Genomic DNA, 19,339 nt, shown 5'->3' with positions numbered 1-19,339 from the left:
GTACTTCTGTCATTATGTGACTGAATGTGGACAAAAGCAGCTAATTCTTTACAATATGTACCTTGTGCAGTTTGGGGCAAGTGGGAGGAGAGTAACATGTTGTGCCATAATTTTAAAGATTCCATATTTACAGTAAAATTTGAGGCATTGTTTATATTTTCATTTATTTTTTAATTTAAATCCTGGACTAGGAATTGGGTAAAAGTTTGGTGCAAGAACTTCTAGGTTTTTGAAATCTTAAAATAGGAAGAAAAAAATGCATCGCATGTAATGTGAATTATGTAAACGGTAAAAAGAAACCAATCAATGGAAAACTGAACCAAAGTGTTGAAAATGAGGGAATAACTGGGGGAAAACATGGAAGAAAGTGTACTAAAGAAGTGGAACATTAGTACTACGAACTTAATGAAAATCAGTAAAGAAAACCACTGCCCACTCTGTGCTTAATTACTGATGTTTACACCAGAAAACTGCCATGTACATTTATTTGCTAACATGCCTCATTTATGGAAATTTTTTGTGTATTTGATATCGAACAAGCATGGAATACCGAGTGATATCAGATAGTCTCTGAAATATTTGCAAGGAATTTTAGAAAAGGTATACTGCGACCAAATCAGCCCTATCAGCTGAACTGTACACCCATTAGTGCCTCGTTAACCATCAGAAAGAGTGAAATGTGGCTTTAATTACAATTTTACAAGTGAAACATTGAGAATCATGTTACATTAAAACTGGTATCAATTAATGCAAAAACTTCTGTTGCAGAATGATGTTAAAATTGGTAATACTCCAGACTGAAATAAAAACCCATTTCTTGCAATGACGTGTTTGGCGTTGTTTCATTTGCACTTTCTTTGCAAAATGCCTTTCAGCATCATAGACTGTTTCTGCCCTGGTCCCACATTCTTGTCCCAGATCCTGCTGCTGTTAACAGCATTCAGAACCAGCCCATTGGCTGCCTACACATTCCAATCACAATGTCCCTGTCCTTAAGGACTTAATTGTTAGCGGGCTTCAATTAGCATCCTAATGCCAATCTCCAAATATTAGTCTGAAGGGTCTCGACCCGAAACATCACCCATTCCCTCCGGACATGCTGCCTGTCCCGCTGAGTTACTCCAGCTTTGTGTCTATCTCCAAATATTAAACACTAATCACCTAATCTGCAGCATCTTCAACTGATTAATTTTGAATTGAATAATATTTGTTTGCGATTTTACACCTGCATTTGTGCAAAAGATTGTAAGAATTTAGGAACCATAAATTAAAAATAGTTGGTTTTGAGGTAAAATGCATAATATTAATACAGGTACATCACCGATTTTCCAGCAACTGATGGTGCGGCATCTCCTTTAATCTAGACAAAAGTACGAGAGCGCACTTGAAATCTTCTCCAGAATTCTCCCCTCGGCTGCATTGGAAATTCTGTGGCCAGACTTGGGTCGAATTTGCCCACTTTTCAGAGCCCCGGCCACAGCCAGTGGTTCTGTTCCCATAGCAGACTTCCAAGGTGGACTTTGCTGGGCGGTTCCATGGCCTCCCCTAGTGGTCTAGGCAGACCGTTCTGGTATCATTTAACTCAAGAGGCCAGAGGCAGATGGTGGGCGCACCTGCCCTACCGCATTTTCAACAAATCTCAGGCCGGCCCGATAGACCTGATGGGAAAGCAGCGCCTCGGCCCGATGGGCGACCACCGATCCCGCCCTCATTGGGACCTCTGAAGGTAACTCGTTAATCGACGGCCAGGGTGCCTGCGCAAGGAATGCAATTTGTGGTGTACGTGTACTGGGTGTACATTACACTGCCAGACTTGAAATTGGAAATTTAGAAGCAGGATGCAGCATGCTGCTGCAATATCATCTTCTAAAACAGTCCCTCAGGATAGAGGTGACATGGTTCCACTTGAGTTCAGAGATGACTGATAAAATCAGTGTGTAGGTGTTTTTGTTTTATGGGTACCTGGTGAATAGTTAGGGAGGTGGAGTGGTGCTTCCTACCTTTACACTGAGCTTCTGAATGCTCCTGACAAATAAGAGCCGTTCTGAACAACCTCTCTATTCTGAGATTTAAGTATGTGGGTGGAGATGTTATACCTTTTCCAAGGAAGTTTTGTGAACAAACTCAGATCTTATTACTGCATGAATGGGGTTCTAACTTCCAATGTTTGGTCCAACTCTGGTAGGCATTTGTTTGTTTGTCATGCCAGTGGATTTAGAATATGTATGGCAATTGCTACTGCAATGTATATTTCTTTGGGATTTGGCATATGGTGATGACCATGTTCATTGTGGCTTCAGGTAGATGGAACTCATTGATTTTCTGTGAACAACTCTTTAGCCACCATGAGAGGTTGGTTGAGGATGTTGGCAATGATTTTCCCTGTGACATTCCTCAGTAGTCAGCTTTGTCTCCTATCCTGATGGTCATCATTACAGTGCCTTTGAGCCATCACAGCCTATCCTCCTGATGTGGCTATTAACGTTGCAAGTTTGTGATTAAAGTTCCTCCAATTCATTTTCAAGTATCAGTCTGGGTAGCGGCAGTGTTATTTTTTTGGTAATGCAGCTTTGGACTGCTGGTTGATCAGCAGTGGAAGCAAGGCTGGACTGTACAGATTCGTGGAAAGGAGTAAAAAATGACAACGTTGAAAAATTCTTCAAAGTGCTCTCTTCACAGTGGAGTGAGAGAATATCTTTAGCATCAGTGACCAGGATGAATTTCTGTGAAGCTGTAACTCTAGAGATGTAATTTAAACATAACAGATGCATAATATTCTTTCAGGGAAACCTAAAGCCCATTTATTTGATTATGTCCACATCAATAATTTAGGGTTTATGAATCAAAATATTTTAGCAAAACAGGAAAGGGAAATAAAAAGTAACTTAAATTCAAATAACAATGTCTTGAGGATTTATTCCAAAATCTAAGCATACATCTTCCTAGCATCAGTGCCACATTCATACAGGTGAACTTGTACAGAACAATCCTTTGAGAAAAAGTTACTGATATTTTAAACTGTGCCTGGTAAATGTAGAAAATTAATTCTTAATAAATATGCTATTTTGCAAAAAAGATGGAGCCTGCAGCTCCTCCCTGTGTCCTGTTCGTTAATGTAGAATGAGTTAACTACATTACTAATGATAGAGAATTGCACAATTGTCATCTAAGTTTTGAATAATTGACCACAGTGGAGTCTCAGTTATCTGTGCTTCCTTTATGCATTTCTCAATTATTCATGGAATTGCAATTACAGTTTATAAATTAATCTTTCAAACCATTCTTGATTCAGCTGCGTTTGAGTGGTTACGTCTTTGGGTTAATCTTTATTACCCACAAAGCCAAAATTTAGGGGACGAGAAATGAACAGTCAAGGCTGCTTGAAACAAGACCTGCTCCACTTTTGGCTGTGATTTACACGTTTCAGCAGCTTGATTAGGGCCTAGGGAGGATACTCCAAAGCTGAAGGCTGACTGAGCATAGAGCCTGTCAAACATCCAACTCTCATTATCCATGGAGAGGGAATTCCCCACCCAATCCATGTACTAGCAGATAATTGGGGTTCCACTGGCAAGCTCTCTTCCAACACAAGACATTTACACAAATCAGATTGAAAATAAGAGTGACTCTTTTTATTTTCTATAGCTGTACTGCTATAAAAATAAAACAAACAGCAAAAAGGTCAGTCATGAAATTATATATTTTTAAAAGAACAGACCTATTAATGTTCAAGAAAGGGAAAAAAACATGAAAACATAGTAGATTGTACAAGCTGAATATATCTACAAACACTAGGTAGATCTAAAAACAGTCAGCTGCAAACAACTGGATTAAAATCTTCGTGGAGCACCCCCTTTGAATGGCTTAAAACGAGCATCTCCTGATCCATGCAGTCCTTTGGAGCCTGAAACATTGCCTCCTTGCATTGTGTTGTTGGTGATCTGCACAATTCTGTTTGCCACAGGACTACAGTGGGCAATGAAAAAACACAGTAAGAAACATTTGAAGCCAACACTGGCTAAAATCTCAAACTACTCTTGTATCAGATAACTATGGCCATCATTTTAAGGAACTTAGCAACATATTTGTCAGAACAAATTTTGAATATAAAATTAATGTCAGTGTAAACAGTCTGAAAAGAAAATTAAACTACTTTTGAGTTGCTACAATCTACACGACTTTACCATGTAAATGATGTCATGATTAAACTCCCAACAAATAAGTTTAGAAAGCGAATGAATGCTTTATAAAGCCATCACTGGACCTCATTATTGTGTGGCAGAAACAAAAGATGTATTCATGAAGGCACTTTATGCCTTTTGAAAAGCAAAAGTGACATGCTTCTGATGTGAACCGGTAATTAAGTGGAATGCTTTTGTTTGAAGTTCTGAAGGTGGAGAAGCATGGCAAATTTATCAAAACTTCTTCTTCTTGCGTTTGAGGCAGCAGAAATTATGTCACACCCTCCAGGCGCTGTAGTCAGTGCAATGTGCAGGTGTCAAGGGCCGTGAGGTCTACCCCTCCACCAGGGGGACGGAGGACAGCGCAGTCGAAAATAACGTGCTGCGCTGTTTGCTGGTCTGCTCCACACACGCAGGCTGCTGATGGACGCAACCCCCAACGATGCATGTTGGCGTTGAACCGGCCGACCCCTGTGCGGAGCCGGTTCAGGGTGACCCACTCTTTGCGAGGCATGTTCGAGCCGGGTGGGGCTGTGGTGTTCGGTGCGACAGTGAATTGAGGAGGTCGCGATGTCTGTTCCCAGCTGGTTCTCCATGCTCCTAGTATGTTGAAACCGGAGCCACAGAGGGTAGCTGCATGACGGGAGAAAGGGTGACGAGATGACAGGCGTTGAGGTCCCAGTTGCTGTGAATCCTGGGCGAGGCGGTGCAAAGGATGTTTGGTGTCCGATGGGGCCTTGCACACCAGCCTATGAGGGAAGAACTCTCTGCGAAGCTTGGAGGGTACGATGCCTGCGAGCACCGTCAGGAGATCCGTCGGAGTAGGGCGTAGGCAGCCAGTGATGATCCGCATGGTGTCATTGAGGGTGGCGTCTAGCTCGCTGGTATGAGCGCTGCGGCACCATGCTGGGGCGGCGTACTCAGCAGCGCTGTACACGAGTGCAAGAGCACTGGTTCGAAGAGTAGATGTCCTGGCATCCCATGACGATCCGGTCAAGCAACGCAGGAGGTTGTTCCGTGCCGAGACTTTAGCACGGAGAGCTTCAAGGTGTTGCTTGTAGGTCAGCTGCTGCTATAGTTTCATCCCGAGGTATATCAAATAAATACTATTTGCAGAATGATAGTGAACGTGTAAATTGCACAAACTTGGCTTTATGTGTTGGTTTCATCAACATTCAGTGTAAAGTCTTCCAATGTTGGAAAGGTGGAAGAAACAAGTCTAAATAGATTAAAATATTAAAGATGTATAGAAAATTGTCAAAAGACCAATATAAGATTGGTCTATATGTTGAAAGAATTAGGGTAAGAAGGACAAATATATGCTTATGGCCTTAAACAACCATTTAAGCAAATCTAGCATTCACCTTAAAAATATTGACCATGGACTGATGGCATTTATTTTTCCCAGAAGTATGTCTGGGTTCCAAGAGTTAAGTTCTATTAATTGAAAGGCAATTCAAGGGGAAATTAAAGAGAACCAGCAAGGTTGAGAGAAATAATTTTTAGAAACTGAGTCTATAAGGAGCATCGTAGTTTGAAACGTTAGTTAGGGTTTCAGAAACAAAGATAAGAAAGACGTACATGGAGAATGAAAGGACGCTAATGTCAAATCAGAGATCGATAGAGTTGTTAACAAAATCAATCATGAATGGTGTATTAGCTGAAGCAGCTAAATAGAAACACATTCCACATAGACATCATTTCTTTAACATAATTGGTTTAGTGAATTAATTTTGAGTAGTCTCAACTCAGATTCAAATGGATGGGCTAAAAGTTCTAAAAAATGAAGGAAATACCCATGTTACAAAAATGTGGAACAAATTACATTTAGAAAGAACAGTAACCTTTGGTGGTTCATGATTCAACAATATTAAACAAAGATTTGTAGACCAGCCAGTTAAAAGGAACAAAAATCAGTATCCAGTTTAAATTATCTAAACTCCTCCTATACTGAGCCATGTATGCTCAGAAAGATTCTTATAAACCTCTGGGTTAAGTTCCAAAATCCAAACCCATTTGTTTGTGCTCCCTCACAGATCCTTCAAAGAAAATGAATTTTAAAAGGCTGAAAAATCTTTCACTTGGCTGGGCCTCTACAACATTTTCCCAGGAACGCTTGAATCCGTACTATTGTACTTATCAAAATAACATTGGAACTTGGGCTGGAGAACTCAACAAAAAGTGTACATTCTTTAAACTTGTTTCTGAATATAAATCCTAATGCACAATGTCTGGAAAAAAAAAATCCTGTGTTTAGTCATCTTTCAATTTAGCTTCCTGATGACTCAGTAACTACATATTGGGATACAAAGGAACAAGGTCCAAGTTTGACCTGGGGAGCAAAATTAACCAATCTCCAATGGATTAGCAAAAGGATCAAATGCAAGGCTAAACAAAAATGCTGGTTACGGCTCTTGCTTAAACACAATCCAGTCACCCCAACTAGTAAAGTCAATAAATATTTAGTCAAGGTCAAGATTTAGCACACTGAAGTTAGCTTTAGCTATTTATGTTATGTGTAGAATTAAAAGCAAGTGACAAAATTTGGTTACCAGGAAATGTTTCAATACAGGAGATGAGGAAGAACCCCCTGCTCATCAGGCTAGTGGTGTCAAAGTATAACATTCTCACCAAACCCTTCAACTAAATTTCTATTGTCAAATTTGAGACCTGTGATATGAATTACCATTGTACTCATACACTGTCCTCCCTCCCTCAACTCACAATTACAACAGAATGTGCAATATGTTTGAACTTGTTTGTATCTCATCATTAATTTATGAATCTTGCGATACACAGAAATAATGGTATCTGTAAAGCTCCTTTAAAGCAGGAAAATATTGTGGGCTTTTCAATTCAAAATTTTGGTATTAGATAACAACGTTTTAAAATGCGTCTTAAAAGAGAGGAGCTAATGAGGTGAAAGGGCTCAGGAAAGAAATTTCAGTGTTTTGATTCTTGGTGGATACCTGGAATTAGTTGCTGGGGTGGTGGAGGCAGATACGATAGTGGTGCTTAAAGAGGCTTTTTAGATGGACACGATATGCAGGGAATAGAGGGATAGGGATAATGTGTAGGCAGAGAAGATGATTTTAACGTGGCATTTTGGTCTATGCCCTGGTACTTGTGACATGATTGTTCTTTGCTACTTATCAACCTATTGTCTAAGTCTTGTCCTGGTCTTGCTATAGTGAGGTCAATAATGAAGTATTAATCTAATTACTGTTGCCAAGGCATATTATACCTCAACAATGTACAACATATTATCACCATCTTCAGGAATTTATGAATGTGGATTCCAAGGACCTTCTGTACCTCTACACTATTGGCAGTTATTGCTATTTTGCCCTCCTCTAATGAATTCGATCACACTGAAAAATAGAACTAGGTCATTTTATTGCCCACTTTATGAGTACATTGATGCGTTATACTACTTTCTGCCTGCGCATAACGCTGTAACATTTGCATCAATTACAACTTTAAATCATGGCTGTCCCCTTCCCCAATCTTTAAGGTCTTATTGATATCTATTATAAATTCAACATCAAACCAGGTGGAATATCACTGTAAACACATTACTCAACATCCTTAAATCGTTACCTTTCTCTTTCTGATACTAAATCAATTTTATTTGCATTTATCCTTTGTATTTCATTGTCTTCAACAATTCTGATCATCTACCATGTTCAACCGTGGCCAAAACGACACTGAAATCTACACAGCCTATGTCAAGCACAAAGTCTCACTGATCTTCCTTTTAAGCTCCTAAAAATATTCTATTGGTAGCCAAATACATTCCTTTACAGCTCCATGTGGACTGTCCTCAAATAATCTTTCTGATCTTATACTGTGCTGGTTTTATTTTACCCCTAATAATTTGCCCACTACTGATAGACTTGCAATCTTAGTGTACCCTCTCTCGCAGTTTGTGAGGATGATGCGGTGGAGCAGCACTTGAGAAACAAGGGGGTCAGGAACAGAAGCTTGGGGAAAACGAAAGGTCACAATTGGATGTCCAACCCAGCAACACAAGGGTGGGAAGGCACCAGAGGAGCGTGCAGTCAATAGACAATAGACAATAGGTGCAGGAGTAGGCCATTCAGCCCTTCGAGCCAGCACCGCCATTCAATGCGATCATGGCTGATCACTCTCAATCAGTACCCCGTTCCTGCCTTCTCCCCATACCCCCTCACTCCGCTATCCTTAAGAGCTCTATCCAGCTCTCTCTTGAAAGCATCCAACGAACTGACCTCCACTGCCTTCTGAGGCAGAGAATTCCACACCTTCACCACTCTCTGACTGAAAAAGTTCTTCCTCATCTCCGTTCTAAATGGCCTACCCCCTATTCTTAAACTGTGGCCCCTTGTTCTGGACTCCTCCAACATTGGGAACATGTTATCTGCCTCTAATGTGTCCAATCCCCTAATTATCTTATATGTTTCAATAAGATCCCCCCTCATCCTTCTAAATTCCAGTGTATACAAGCCCAATCGCTCCAGCCTTTCAACATACGACAGTCCCGCCATTCCGGGAATTAACCTAGTGAACCTACGCTGCACGCCCTCCATAGCAAGAATATCCTTCCTCAAATTTGGAGACCAAAACTGCACACAGTACTCCAGGTGCGGTCTCACCAGGGCCCGGTACAACTGTAGAAGGACCTCTTTGCTCCTATACTCAACTCCTCTTGTTACGAAGGCCAACATTCCATTGGCTTTCTTCACTGCCTGCTGTACCTGCATGCTTCCTTTCATTGACTGATGCACTAGGACACCCAGATCTCGTTGAACTCCCCCTCCTTCTAACTTGACACCATTCAGGTAATAATCTGCCTTTCTATTCTTACTTCCAAAGTGAATAACCTCACACTTATCTACATTAAACTGCATCTGCCATGTATCCGCCCACTCACACAACCTGTCCAAGTCACCCTGCAGCCTTATTGCATCTTCCTCACAATTCACATTACCCCCCAACTTAGTATCATCTGCAAATTTGCTAATGGTACTTTTAATCCCTTCGTCTAAGTCATTAATGTATATCGTAAATAGCTGGGGTCCCAGCACCGAACCTTGCGGTACCCCACTGGTCACTGCCTGCCATTCCGAAAGGGACCCATTTATCCCCACTCTTTGCTTTCTGTCTGTCAACCAATTTTCTATCCATGTCAGTACCCTACCCCCAATACCATGTGCCCTAATTTTGCCCACTAATCTCCTATGTGGGACCTTGTCGAAGGCTTTCTGAAAGTCGAGGTACACCACATCCACTGACTCTCCCTTGTCAATTTTCCTAGTTTCCTAGTTACATCCTCAAAAAATTCCAGTAGATTTGTCAGACACAACAGTGGTTATAGCTGGAAAGGACAAGGAGGAATATAGGTGATGTAAATGTAAGATTTCCACAGCGTCTCAAGTCTCAACAAGATAAAATCACAGGCCATGGTTGGTCGCAGTTGCAAAATATTAAGCTTGTGTGAAGAAATGTGCTGAAATAAAATACAAGCCTATAGGCTGCCAACAAATTACAGCCATCAAAATCAAGACTATACAAAAGACAAAGTGCTAGAGTAACTCAGTGGCAGGCAGCATCTCTGGAGGACATGGATAAGCAGTGTTTCAGGTCAAGACACTGGTTCGGACTAATTGGTGTGGGGGGGGGGGGGGGGGGAGCTGGCAGAGGTTGAGGCGGGGCAACACAAATGATAGGTGTATAGGAAGGAACTGCAAATACTGGTTTAAATCGAAGATAGACAAACAGCGGGAGTAACTCACCGGGTCAGCCAGCATCTCTGGAGAAAAGGAATAGGTGACGTTTTGGGTTGATACCCTTCTATAGGTGTTTATAGGTGATGGAAAATTTGACTGGCAGATGGGTGGACAAAGGCCAGAGATGAAAAGGAGATAAAGGGTTACCAGATAAGGAGAGAATAGGATTGAAATGTAAGGCCAGAGGAAGAGGTATAGGTGGAAGAGGATGCAAAGGAGGGGAAGGGTGTATGGGGAGGGGGGGAATTGTAGCAGAAATGGGTGTGCATTGGGGTGGAATGGTGGGTGTTACTTCAAATTTATGAACTCAATGTTCATACTGTTGGGTAGTAAGCTATCAAAGTAGAATATGGGAATAAAAACAGTTCCTAGTTTGCGTGAGGCCTCACTCAGACAATGGGGGACACAGTACAGAAAAGTCAGTACGCAAACGGGAAGGGGAGTTATAGACAATAGGCGGAAAATCATTTGAGTGACATCTCTTCCAAGATGTATTGCATAATTCAACTGGCCAATTAAGGAAAATAATAATAATATACCCTGCAATTATGTAAAACTGTATAGAATGCTCATATTCAGCAGTTATTTTATATTACAATGGCATAAAAATAGAAGCAATACACATTGTTAGTTGAGAATGGTTTTAATGTACTGGAAACAAGTTATTTTAAATACAGTAAAACACAAATTTAATGTAATTATGCCAATATAGATATAATTACCATCCAATAACATTTCACTAAATGATTGAACAAACTATCCTCCTGGATTTGCATTCTTTGCTGTTGAATTTTCATTTGTGAACAAACATTTTACTATGAATAGCTAATAGGCATCACAAAAGCACCTATTCAAATAAAAACCAAAACAATTAACAGAAATTAATATTCAAATAGGCTGTCAGAAAGAGCAAGTCTGTTTAAATATAAAAACAGTCAAAAACACAATACCATACAGAATATTAGATTATTTACAATACATGTTCTAAATTACAGGCAACCAGAATAGCTGACAGAACACAACTTCAGTACCTGGACGGTGGCATCATGCCAGGACCCCGAGTGTCACTCATTCGTCGCACGTTTTGATATCCAGCGCCTTGAGAACTGGGTCCAGAATGCCAACTGCTCCGTGGTCCTTCTGTATCTCGCCCATGACGTTCTATCACTACGTGCCGGTTTTCATGATAATGAGACGCCTGGGAAAAGAGGATGCATACACAAGTAAGAAATTATAATTCAAATTAATTAACTGGATTATTTTTGCCTCTTCACAAAATTACATCCTTTAAATTTCTACTGGTAGAAAATAAATAATTTGATATTTTCCCACCTTGGCCCCATGGCCTTCTGCACAACAATTGCATAACTACGACCCAAGTGGAAATGTATTTGATAACATTACTTACGAGATCATAAATAAAATACCATAATTTAAAGTTTAAGGGAAATTATACAGAATAAAGCTGGTCCACATGCATCATCCAAAAAGACCAATGAATTGTGTCCTCTACCTGAGGATTATTGCTTCTGTCCCCAATTGATGGCCTTCCTCCATCTCGGCTGCTGTACGCAGCCATACTGCTGTGACCACTTGGTGGGCCACTTCGTATATTCTGCCCAGACCTCTCTGGCCGGATACGCTCTCTCTCTCTTGAATTCCTTAAATGTGAAAAATTGGTTAATATTTTTCCACGATTTCAAATGACTCATGCAATAATTAGTTTCCAATTGGTTAATCTCAGTGTTAGAAAATGAATGCACAGTATTCCACAAATAAACCTGAAAAAGTTCAAAACTAGCCAACAGATAAGCAAAAGGACACAAAGTGCTGGATTGATTCAGCGGGTCAGGCAACATATCTGGAGAACAAGGACAGTGACATTTCGGGTCAGGATCTTTCTTCACACTGATCAGTGTGAAGAAGGGCTCCGACCCAAAATGTCATCTGTCTATATTCTCCAGAGATAGACACAAAATCTGGGATAGGCAGCATCTCCGGATAGAAGGAATGGGTGATGTTTCGGATTGAGTGGCTGCCTGACATGTTGAATTACTCCGTATCACAAAATGCTGGAGTAACTCAGCACGTCAAGCAGCATCTAGGAGAGAGGGAATGGGTGACGTTTTGGGTCGAGACCCTTCTTCAGAATTACTCCAGCACTTTGAACTTTTGTATAAACCAGCATCTGCAGTTCCGAGTTTCTACATACTAAAAGATAAGCAATACAGGATCAGCACTTTCTATCCTTTTGAATAAACCAGCAGCTGCAGTTCCTTATTTTTACATGCTAAAAGGTGAGCAATACAGGATCAGAAATCGAATTCAATTCCTCCAGACACACAATTCCATCACTTCCAGAGGGTCTTTAGTGGAATTTTATGAGGCTTATTTACACCAATTGAAATGAATGCAACGTTTTGCAGCATTGTTTTTTCCCCCCAAAGGAATGCAAATGAATCAAAATATATTCCACTGGAAAATCAGCAGGTTGAAATCTGAACTTTTCATAACACCCAACCAGTTTCCAGTACTGGGAGGATAATGATCGCAATTAACAAAGAATTCCGAGTTAAATCCAATAAGTCCGAGTGAAGCTCTCAATTCCAAGTTTGAAATGAAAACCTTATTACAGCAATCGCAATGAATTATTGTATGTAAACCCATAAATAAAGGCAAATATCCTGTCAGTTACATCTATATCTGTGCGACGTTTTTGCTGTAGATATATTGGACTTAGATTTCTCACATTAAATCACTTAAAAAAAATTCTAAATATTTTTTTAAAATAAGACAAATTGTCATTGCAGAATGTGAAAAGGGAACCCTGGATATTACTTGTATTCAAAGATATAATGTAAAACATTTCAACATTACCTCAATTCACGTTTCGTAGAGGTTAAACCTCCACTTGGCTTCCAATCACTAGGTCTAGAAGAATTATGACTTGGTCGACTGTGGTGGACTCCATGGTTATCCATCCGAGCTCTATCAGGGAAGCTTCTTGATGGTGACATCTTTTCCAGATGGTTATGTCCCCTGGTGCCTCCTGACCGATCCTCAATTGTTACAGTTCGACGGTCATCTCGATCCCGAATTTCTCTACGCTCATTATTTCCATGAAGTTCATTTCTCTGTTGAGAACTTGGTCTTCTGGAATCATTATATGGTTTTGGATACCTGTTATAAGTAGGATCCTCTCTGTTTCTACCAGATCGATTCTTTTTCCCATCTCCTTGATTGTTGTAGCGATCTCCCCGTCTGTTGAAGTTTAGAGAGTAACATCATGTATTAGTTTCATGAACGAGCCGCCTTAGTTCAATAACATGGATGCAACAACACATGCTCGTTGAAAACCATCAACACAGGAGTACCCCAAGACACGGCTCCTGCTCTACTCTCTTTATACCCATAACCACCTAGTCATACACAGCTCCAACGATATCTTTAAATTTGCTGACAATACCACCACTTGGGGCCTGCACTGCACCGGCCCGCACTGCTAGTGAGCAAGCTGACGAAGATGCAGGTGGATGCTCCATTGGAGTCCTGGATCACCAACTACCTGACTGGACCAACACAGTATGTCAGGCTACAGAACTGTGTCTCAGACATAGCAGTGAGCAACACAGGGGCCCCACAGGGGGACGGTCCTCTCTCTCCCTTCTTGTTCACCATCTACATATTAGACTTCAGATACAAGTCTGACTATTGCCATCTGCAGAAGTTTTCAGATGACTCTGCAATTGTGGGCTGCATTAGTGAAGGGAGGGAAGCTGAATACAGACGTGTAGTCAATGACTGTTGAGTGGTGTGGGCTGAATCATCTGCAGCTCAACACTGATAAGACAAAGGAGTTAGTGGCGGACATCAGGAGAGGAACACCCCTGTCCCCATTAATGGTGTGGATGTGCAGTTTACCAAGGGGTACAAATACCTTGGAGTTTACCTGGATAGTAAACTGGACTGGTCCAGGAAAGCTGAGGCCCTGTAAAAGAAGGGACTGAGCGTGCTGTACTTTTTTTAGAAGGCTCTGCTCCTTCAAGGTCTGCAGTCAGATGCTCTACCAATCGGTGGTGGCCAGTGCCATCTTCTTCACTGTTTTTATTTTTATTTTTCATATTTCAGATACAGCGCGGAAACAGGCCTTTTCTGCCCACCAAGTCCGCGCCGCCCAGCAATCCCCGCACATTAACACTATCCTACACACACTAGGGACAATTTTTACATTTACCCAGTCAATTAACCTACATACCTGTACGTCTTTGGAGTGTGGGAGGAAACCGAATATCTCGGAGAAAACCCACGCAGGTCACGGGGAGAACGTACAAACTCCTTACAGTACAGCTCCCGTAGTCAGGATCGAACCTGAGTCTCCGGCGCTGCATTCGCTGTAAAGCAGCAACTCTACCGTTGCGCCACCGTGTGCTGAGGCAGCAGGGCAAAGGCTGCGGATGCCAACAGGATTGGCAAACTCATCAAGAAGGCTGGCTCCGTCCTGGGGGCAGAGTTGGATTCATGGGAGGTTGTCTTGGAGGGGAGGATGCTCCACAAACTGCAGAGCATCTTGGACATTACAGCTCTCCCCCTCCATGACACACTGGTCAACCCGAGGTGTACCTTCAGCAACAGACGGGTTCCACCAAGATGTATTACAGAATGCCGCAGGAAATCCTTTTTCCCTGTGGCTATCAAACTGTACAATTCCCCTTTCTGTCGTGGGGTAGACTGACTCCCCTTCCACGCGCCCCCCCCAACTCCAATCTATGCACATCCCTAATCCTTTCCACTCGTCACTTTAATTTCATGTATCTTGTGTTTTATGACTGTTGGCAAACCAATTTCCTTCCTGGGATAAATAAAGTTCTATCGTATCGTATTGTACAATTGTTGGTTTAATAATGGGTAACGAGTCAGAGTACGGGAGCAAGATTGAAAATCTGATTGAATGGTGCCAAAATAACAATCTTGTTCTCAACGTTAGTAAAACCAAGGACCTGACTGTTGACATCAGAAGGGGAAATCTGAGGATCTGCAAACCTGTCTTTACATGACAGAACAGTGGTTGAGAGTGTGAACTGGGCATGCACAACTCTGAAGATTTGTCCTGAACAGATCACATTGATGCAATCACAAAGAAAATTCATCAACACCTCTAGTTCCGCAGATGATTGAGGAGATTTTGTATGTTGACAAATATATATACTTTATTAAACCTCTACAGGTGCAGAGTAGAGAACAAACTAATTGATTGCATCATAGCCTGGTTCAGCAACTTGAAAGCCCAGGAACAAAGGAGATTATAGAGGGTGGTAGACGCACACCAGTCTATCACGGGTATTAATCTTCCCATCATCGAAGGGATCTATAGAAAGTGCTGCCTTAAAAAAGCAACCATTATCAAAGACCCCTGCTACCCTGGCCACACTCTTACGTTTTTCTATGTTTCTATTTCATTACTACCATTGGGAAGGTGGTATAGGAGCCTAACAACTTTCAACTTCTCTCTTTCATATGCTGGGGCTTTCATCACAATTATTAATTGCAGTTTTTCAACCCCAGTTCTATTCATAAAAACATATAAATTAGAAACAGGCTAAGGCCACTCAGACACCTCCAGGTCAGCTCTACCTTTTAATAAGATCATAATCAATCCAACTGTAACATCAACACATTCCTGTTAATCGCTTGCTTTTCAATCAATCCACCCATTTAAAAATATTCAAAAATATTAATCCCACTTGTTTTGAGGTACGGGGTTCCAGACGTTCCCTCACAAGAGAAAGCGTCCTTTACACATCCACCATCTCAAAACTCGTCAATATGTCACATATTCCAACCAGGTCGCCTCTCACTTGTTGATCTGCAGCATATATGAATTCAGCTTGTCCAATTTTTCCTCATAAAACATCCTGCTGAACCTTTGACCCGAGAACCTTTTCTCCAGAGATGCTGTCCGACCCACTGAGTTACTCCAGCTTTGAGTCCATCTACCCATTCTAGGTTTTAGTCTAGCAAGTCTCTAACTTTTTGCAGATTAACATTTCCTCCCCCTGATCCTCAATACTGGCACTTTTCACATTTATGCGCTCAGTTCCCTGCGTACTCCCTGTACAGCCATGACTTCATGGCCAAATACAATGCCAACTCAATCTTTTATGTCTGCTGATGATAGCACTGTTGTTGGTGAGACAGTATACAGAAGAAGGAAATTTATGCCATAGTGTCAGAACAACAACCTAGCCCTTAAGGTGGTCCAGATCCCAAGCGTCATCTGCCCATCCCTTCACAGATGCAGCTTGACTTTGGTTTTCTGCGAAAGAGTTGTTTGCTGTCCAAAGGAAGTGGGGATGGAGAGGGGGGGAGTGAATACAATCCTATCTTCAAAGGAGCTGCTCGATCTTCAGAGATGGTCGATAGCTTCACTTTTGTGGACATCTATGTCAGCAACAAACCTAACCTGGCCCCTTCACACTGATGCAGTGATCAAGAAAGTGCATCAGTGTATTGACGTAGCCATTTGAGAAGATTTCACATGTCCAAAACGTTTATCAAACTTCTAGAGATACTCTATAAAAAGAATTCTGATGGGATGGTTCTCAGCCTGGATCATAAATGCTTGGCGCTTATCCTCCTGAAGCTGCAAATAGTGGTGACACAACTCGGGTCCAACACAGGCTCATTACTTTCCTATCTTCGCTGTATTTTGCATCAGGAAGGCTGGATCGATTGGCATGGATGCATGCCACCCTGGCCATTCTCTTTTCTCTTCTACTTTCCGAGTAAAGATACATGAGCTTGAAAGACCACATGTCCAGACTCAAGAACAGCTTCTTCCCTACAGTTATCCAATTGCTTAAGCAATCACTCTTTCACAAGCCCTCCCGGAGGTGCAGTCACATACTCTTACTCTACCTCATTCAGCTATTACGTTGTTGCACTTTCATTTCTTTTTGTCTGAGGTCATCCTATTCGGCCCTCCCGACTCCATCAAATCGATAACAGGCAGTCTTGGAAGTCTATCCTGCCTAGTCAAACCGCATGTCAAAAACCTCGGCATGATATTTGACTCTGCATTAAAATTTGATAAGCAAGTCAACGCTGTGGTAAAAGCCAGCTTCTTCCAACTTCGAACCATAGCTAAAATCAAACCTTTCCTCCAATTCGACGACACAGAAAAAATCATTCACGCTTTCATTTCCTCCCGCCTAGACTACTGCAACTCCCTATACACTGGGATCAGCCAATCTTCCCTGTCCCGCCTGCAACTGGTCCAAAACGCCGCAGCGAGACTCCTGACGGGTACCCGTAAAAGGGACCACATCACCCCGATTCTGGCCTCTCTCCACTGGCTCCCTGTACGGTACAGAATCAACTTCAAGCTCCTCCTATTCACGTATAAAGCCCTAAATGGACATTCCCCCCCCTACATCAAAAATCTTCTAACCCCCCTCTCTAACTCCAGGTCCCTCAGGTCGGCCGACTTGGGGCTACTCACTATCCCGCGGTCTAGGCTTAAGCTCAGGGGTGACCGCGCTTTTGCGGTTGCAGCTCCTAGACTGTGGAACAGCATCCCTCTCCCCATCAGAACTGCCCCCTCCATCGACTCCTTTAAGTCCAGGCTCAAAACCTATTTCTACTCCCTAGCGTTTGAGGCTCATTGAGGAGGCGCTGTGAACTGTTTGCGTGCTATAAATGTTTCATTTTTTTTCCTTAGTACCTAATCAGATGTACAGCACTTTGGTCAACGTGGGTTGTTTTTAAATGTGCTATACAAATAAAATTGACTTGACTTGACTTCCGTCCAAATGACAATCTTTGTACCAATTTGCAGTCACATACTCTTACTCTACCTCATTCAGCTATTACGTTGTTGCACTTCATTTCTTTTTACATTGCTTCCGTCCAAATGACAATCTTAGTACCAATTTGCTGTTTATCATTATGTATAGTTTTCTCTATGGAGCTTCATGCAAACAAGGAATTTCATTGCACGCAGGCGTACATGACAATAAACTAATCTGAATTTGTAGCTTCTTTTATGATCATTCCAATTATTTCTCTCCCTTATCGGGAAAAAAAAAGTGTTATTCAAATTAATTACACAACAACCTCAGGTTTCATTCGATGCAGCCAAAAAACAGATGGAAAGGCAGCACTCACCGATCAAATGCAGACGACACCCGATGTTCGAAATCATTGTAACGGTTTGGGTCTTGGCGATTATATTCTGAACTGTGACTAAAACGGACATCATTGTCCATGGCCCTCCTTTTATGATCATTCCAATAGGGTTCATCACGCCTACATTTTATGACATTGAACGATTTTTAGACACCATGCTTTGAAACATTTCAAAAACATTTCTTTCCAAAAACTTAATCAAGCGTTACAGTAGTCGTACAATTAAATACAGAGCTAATTTCTACATTTACATTTATATAAATTGCATGTTAAGGCTGTGTTAAAAGGTGGAAGTTTCTAATCTTGAAATAAGATCTATGGCTTACAACTTAACGAAAGCTTAAATGCACTAAGATTTCCAGATTCATATGGTTCCCTTGAAGCTAGCAAAACAATAAGGAGAGGGTACTAAAAGGAAAACAAAAACAAAGTGGTGGAGGAATTCAGCAGGTCAGGCAGTATCTCTTGTGTGAATGGGTCAGGCCTTTCTTCAGACTGCTGGGGGAAGGGGGGGAAGAGAGAAAGCTGGGGGGGGGGGGAAGTAGGGTGGGGAAAAGCCTGGTAAGTGATAAATGAATGATTGCCGTAGGGAGAGGGAAGATCGGCAGATGAATGGAGTAAGTGACAAAGGCTAGAGGTGAAATGGAGACAAAAGGGAAAAAATGGGCTCAGATTTGAGACATTGAGTACAGGAAGCAGAGTCATACTGCAACTCTAACATTTTTTTAAATGTCACAATGTACTGGAGTAACTCAGCGGGTCAGACAGCATTTCTGGAGAATATGGATGGGTGACTTTTCAGGTCACGACACTTTTTCAGACTTAGTCAGAAGGGTCTGAACCTGAAAATTCACCTGTCCGTGTTCCCCAGAGATGCCGCCTGACTCGCTGAGGTACTCTAGCAATTTGTTTGCAAAATTGTTTTACAAACAATCCTTGTTTCTTTTGAAAACTTTAATTTGTCCATATTTGGAATATTGAGTGCAGTTTTGATCGCAGAATTACAGGGAGGATGTGGTGGCTTTGGAGGGGGTGCAAAGTTTATCAAGGTACTGACTGGATTAGACGGTATTAGCTATAAGAAGCTGGACAAATTTGGATTATTTTCTCTGCGAAAGGAAAAGGTTGAGGGAAACCTGATATATTTATAAAGTAATAGGAGACATAGATAAAGTAGACAGTCAGAACCTTTGCCACAGTATGGAA

The 19,339-nt window shown here is 41.6% G+C and overlaps 1 protein-coding gene across 9 annotated transcripts in view; it reads right to left on the bottom strand.

Annotated features, from left to right (window-relative positions):
• Window positions 1–686: 686 nt before the first annotated feature.
• Window positions 687–19,339, bottom strand: part of sltm (SAFB-like, transcription modulator) — a 51,448-nt gene continuing 32,795 nt past the window's right edge. For 4 of the 9 annotated variants that reach the window (XM_078427319.1, XM_078427321.1, XM_078427322.1 and 1 more), the window contains exons 16-20: window positions 18,113–18,253; window positions 12,827–13,210; window positions 11,463–11,610; window positions 10,981–11,147; window positions 2,882–3,966 (exon numbers count right to left, since the gene is read on the bottom strand). In XM_078427319.1, coding sequence (XP_078283445.1) covers window positions 3,831–3,966; window positions 10,981–11,147; window positions 11,463–11,610; window positions 12,827–13,210; window positions 18,113–18,253 — 976 coding nt within the window. In that variant the 3' untranslated portion in view covers window positions 2,882–3,830. Of the gene's footprint in view, window positions 3,967–10,980; window positions 11,148–11,462; window positions 11,611–12,826; window positions 13,211–18,112; window positions 18,254–19,339 lie in introns of all 9 variants that reach the window. The other 5 variants (XM_078427315.1, XM_078427318.1, XM_078427320.1 and 2 more) reach the window with 4 other exon arrangements.

The sequence above is a fragment of the Rhinoraja longicauda genome, chromosome 33 (genome assembly GCF_053455715.1).
Source record: "Rhinoraja longicauda isolate Sanriku21f chromosome 33, sRhiLon1.1, whole genome shotgun sequence".
Lineage (NCBI taxonomy): Eukaryota > Metazoa > Chordata > Chondrichthyes > Rajiformes > Arhynchobatidae > Rhinoraja > Rhinoraja longicauda.
This window is presented reverse-complemented; position numbering and strand designations above follow the sequence as displayed.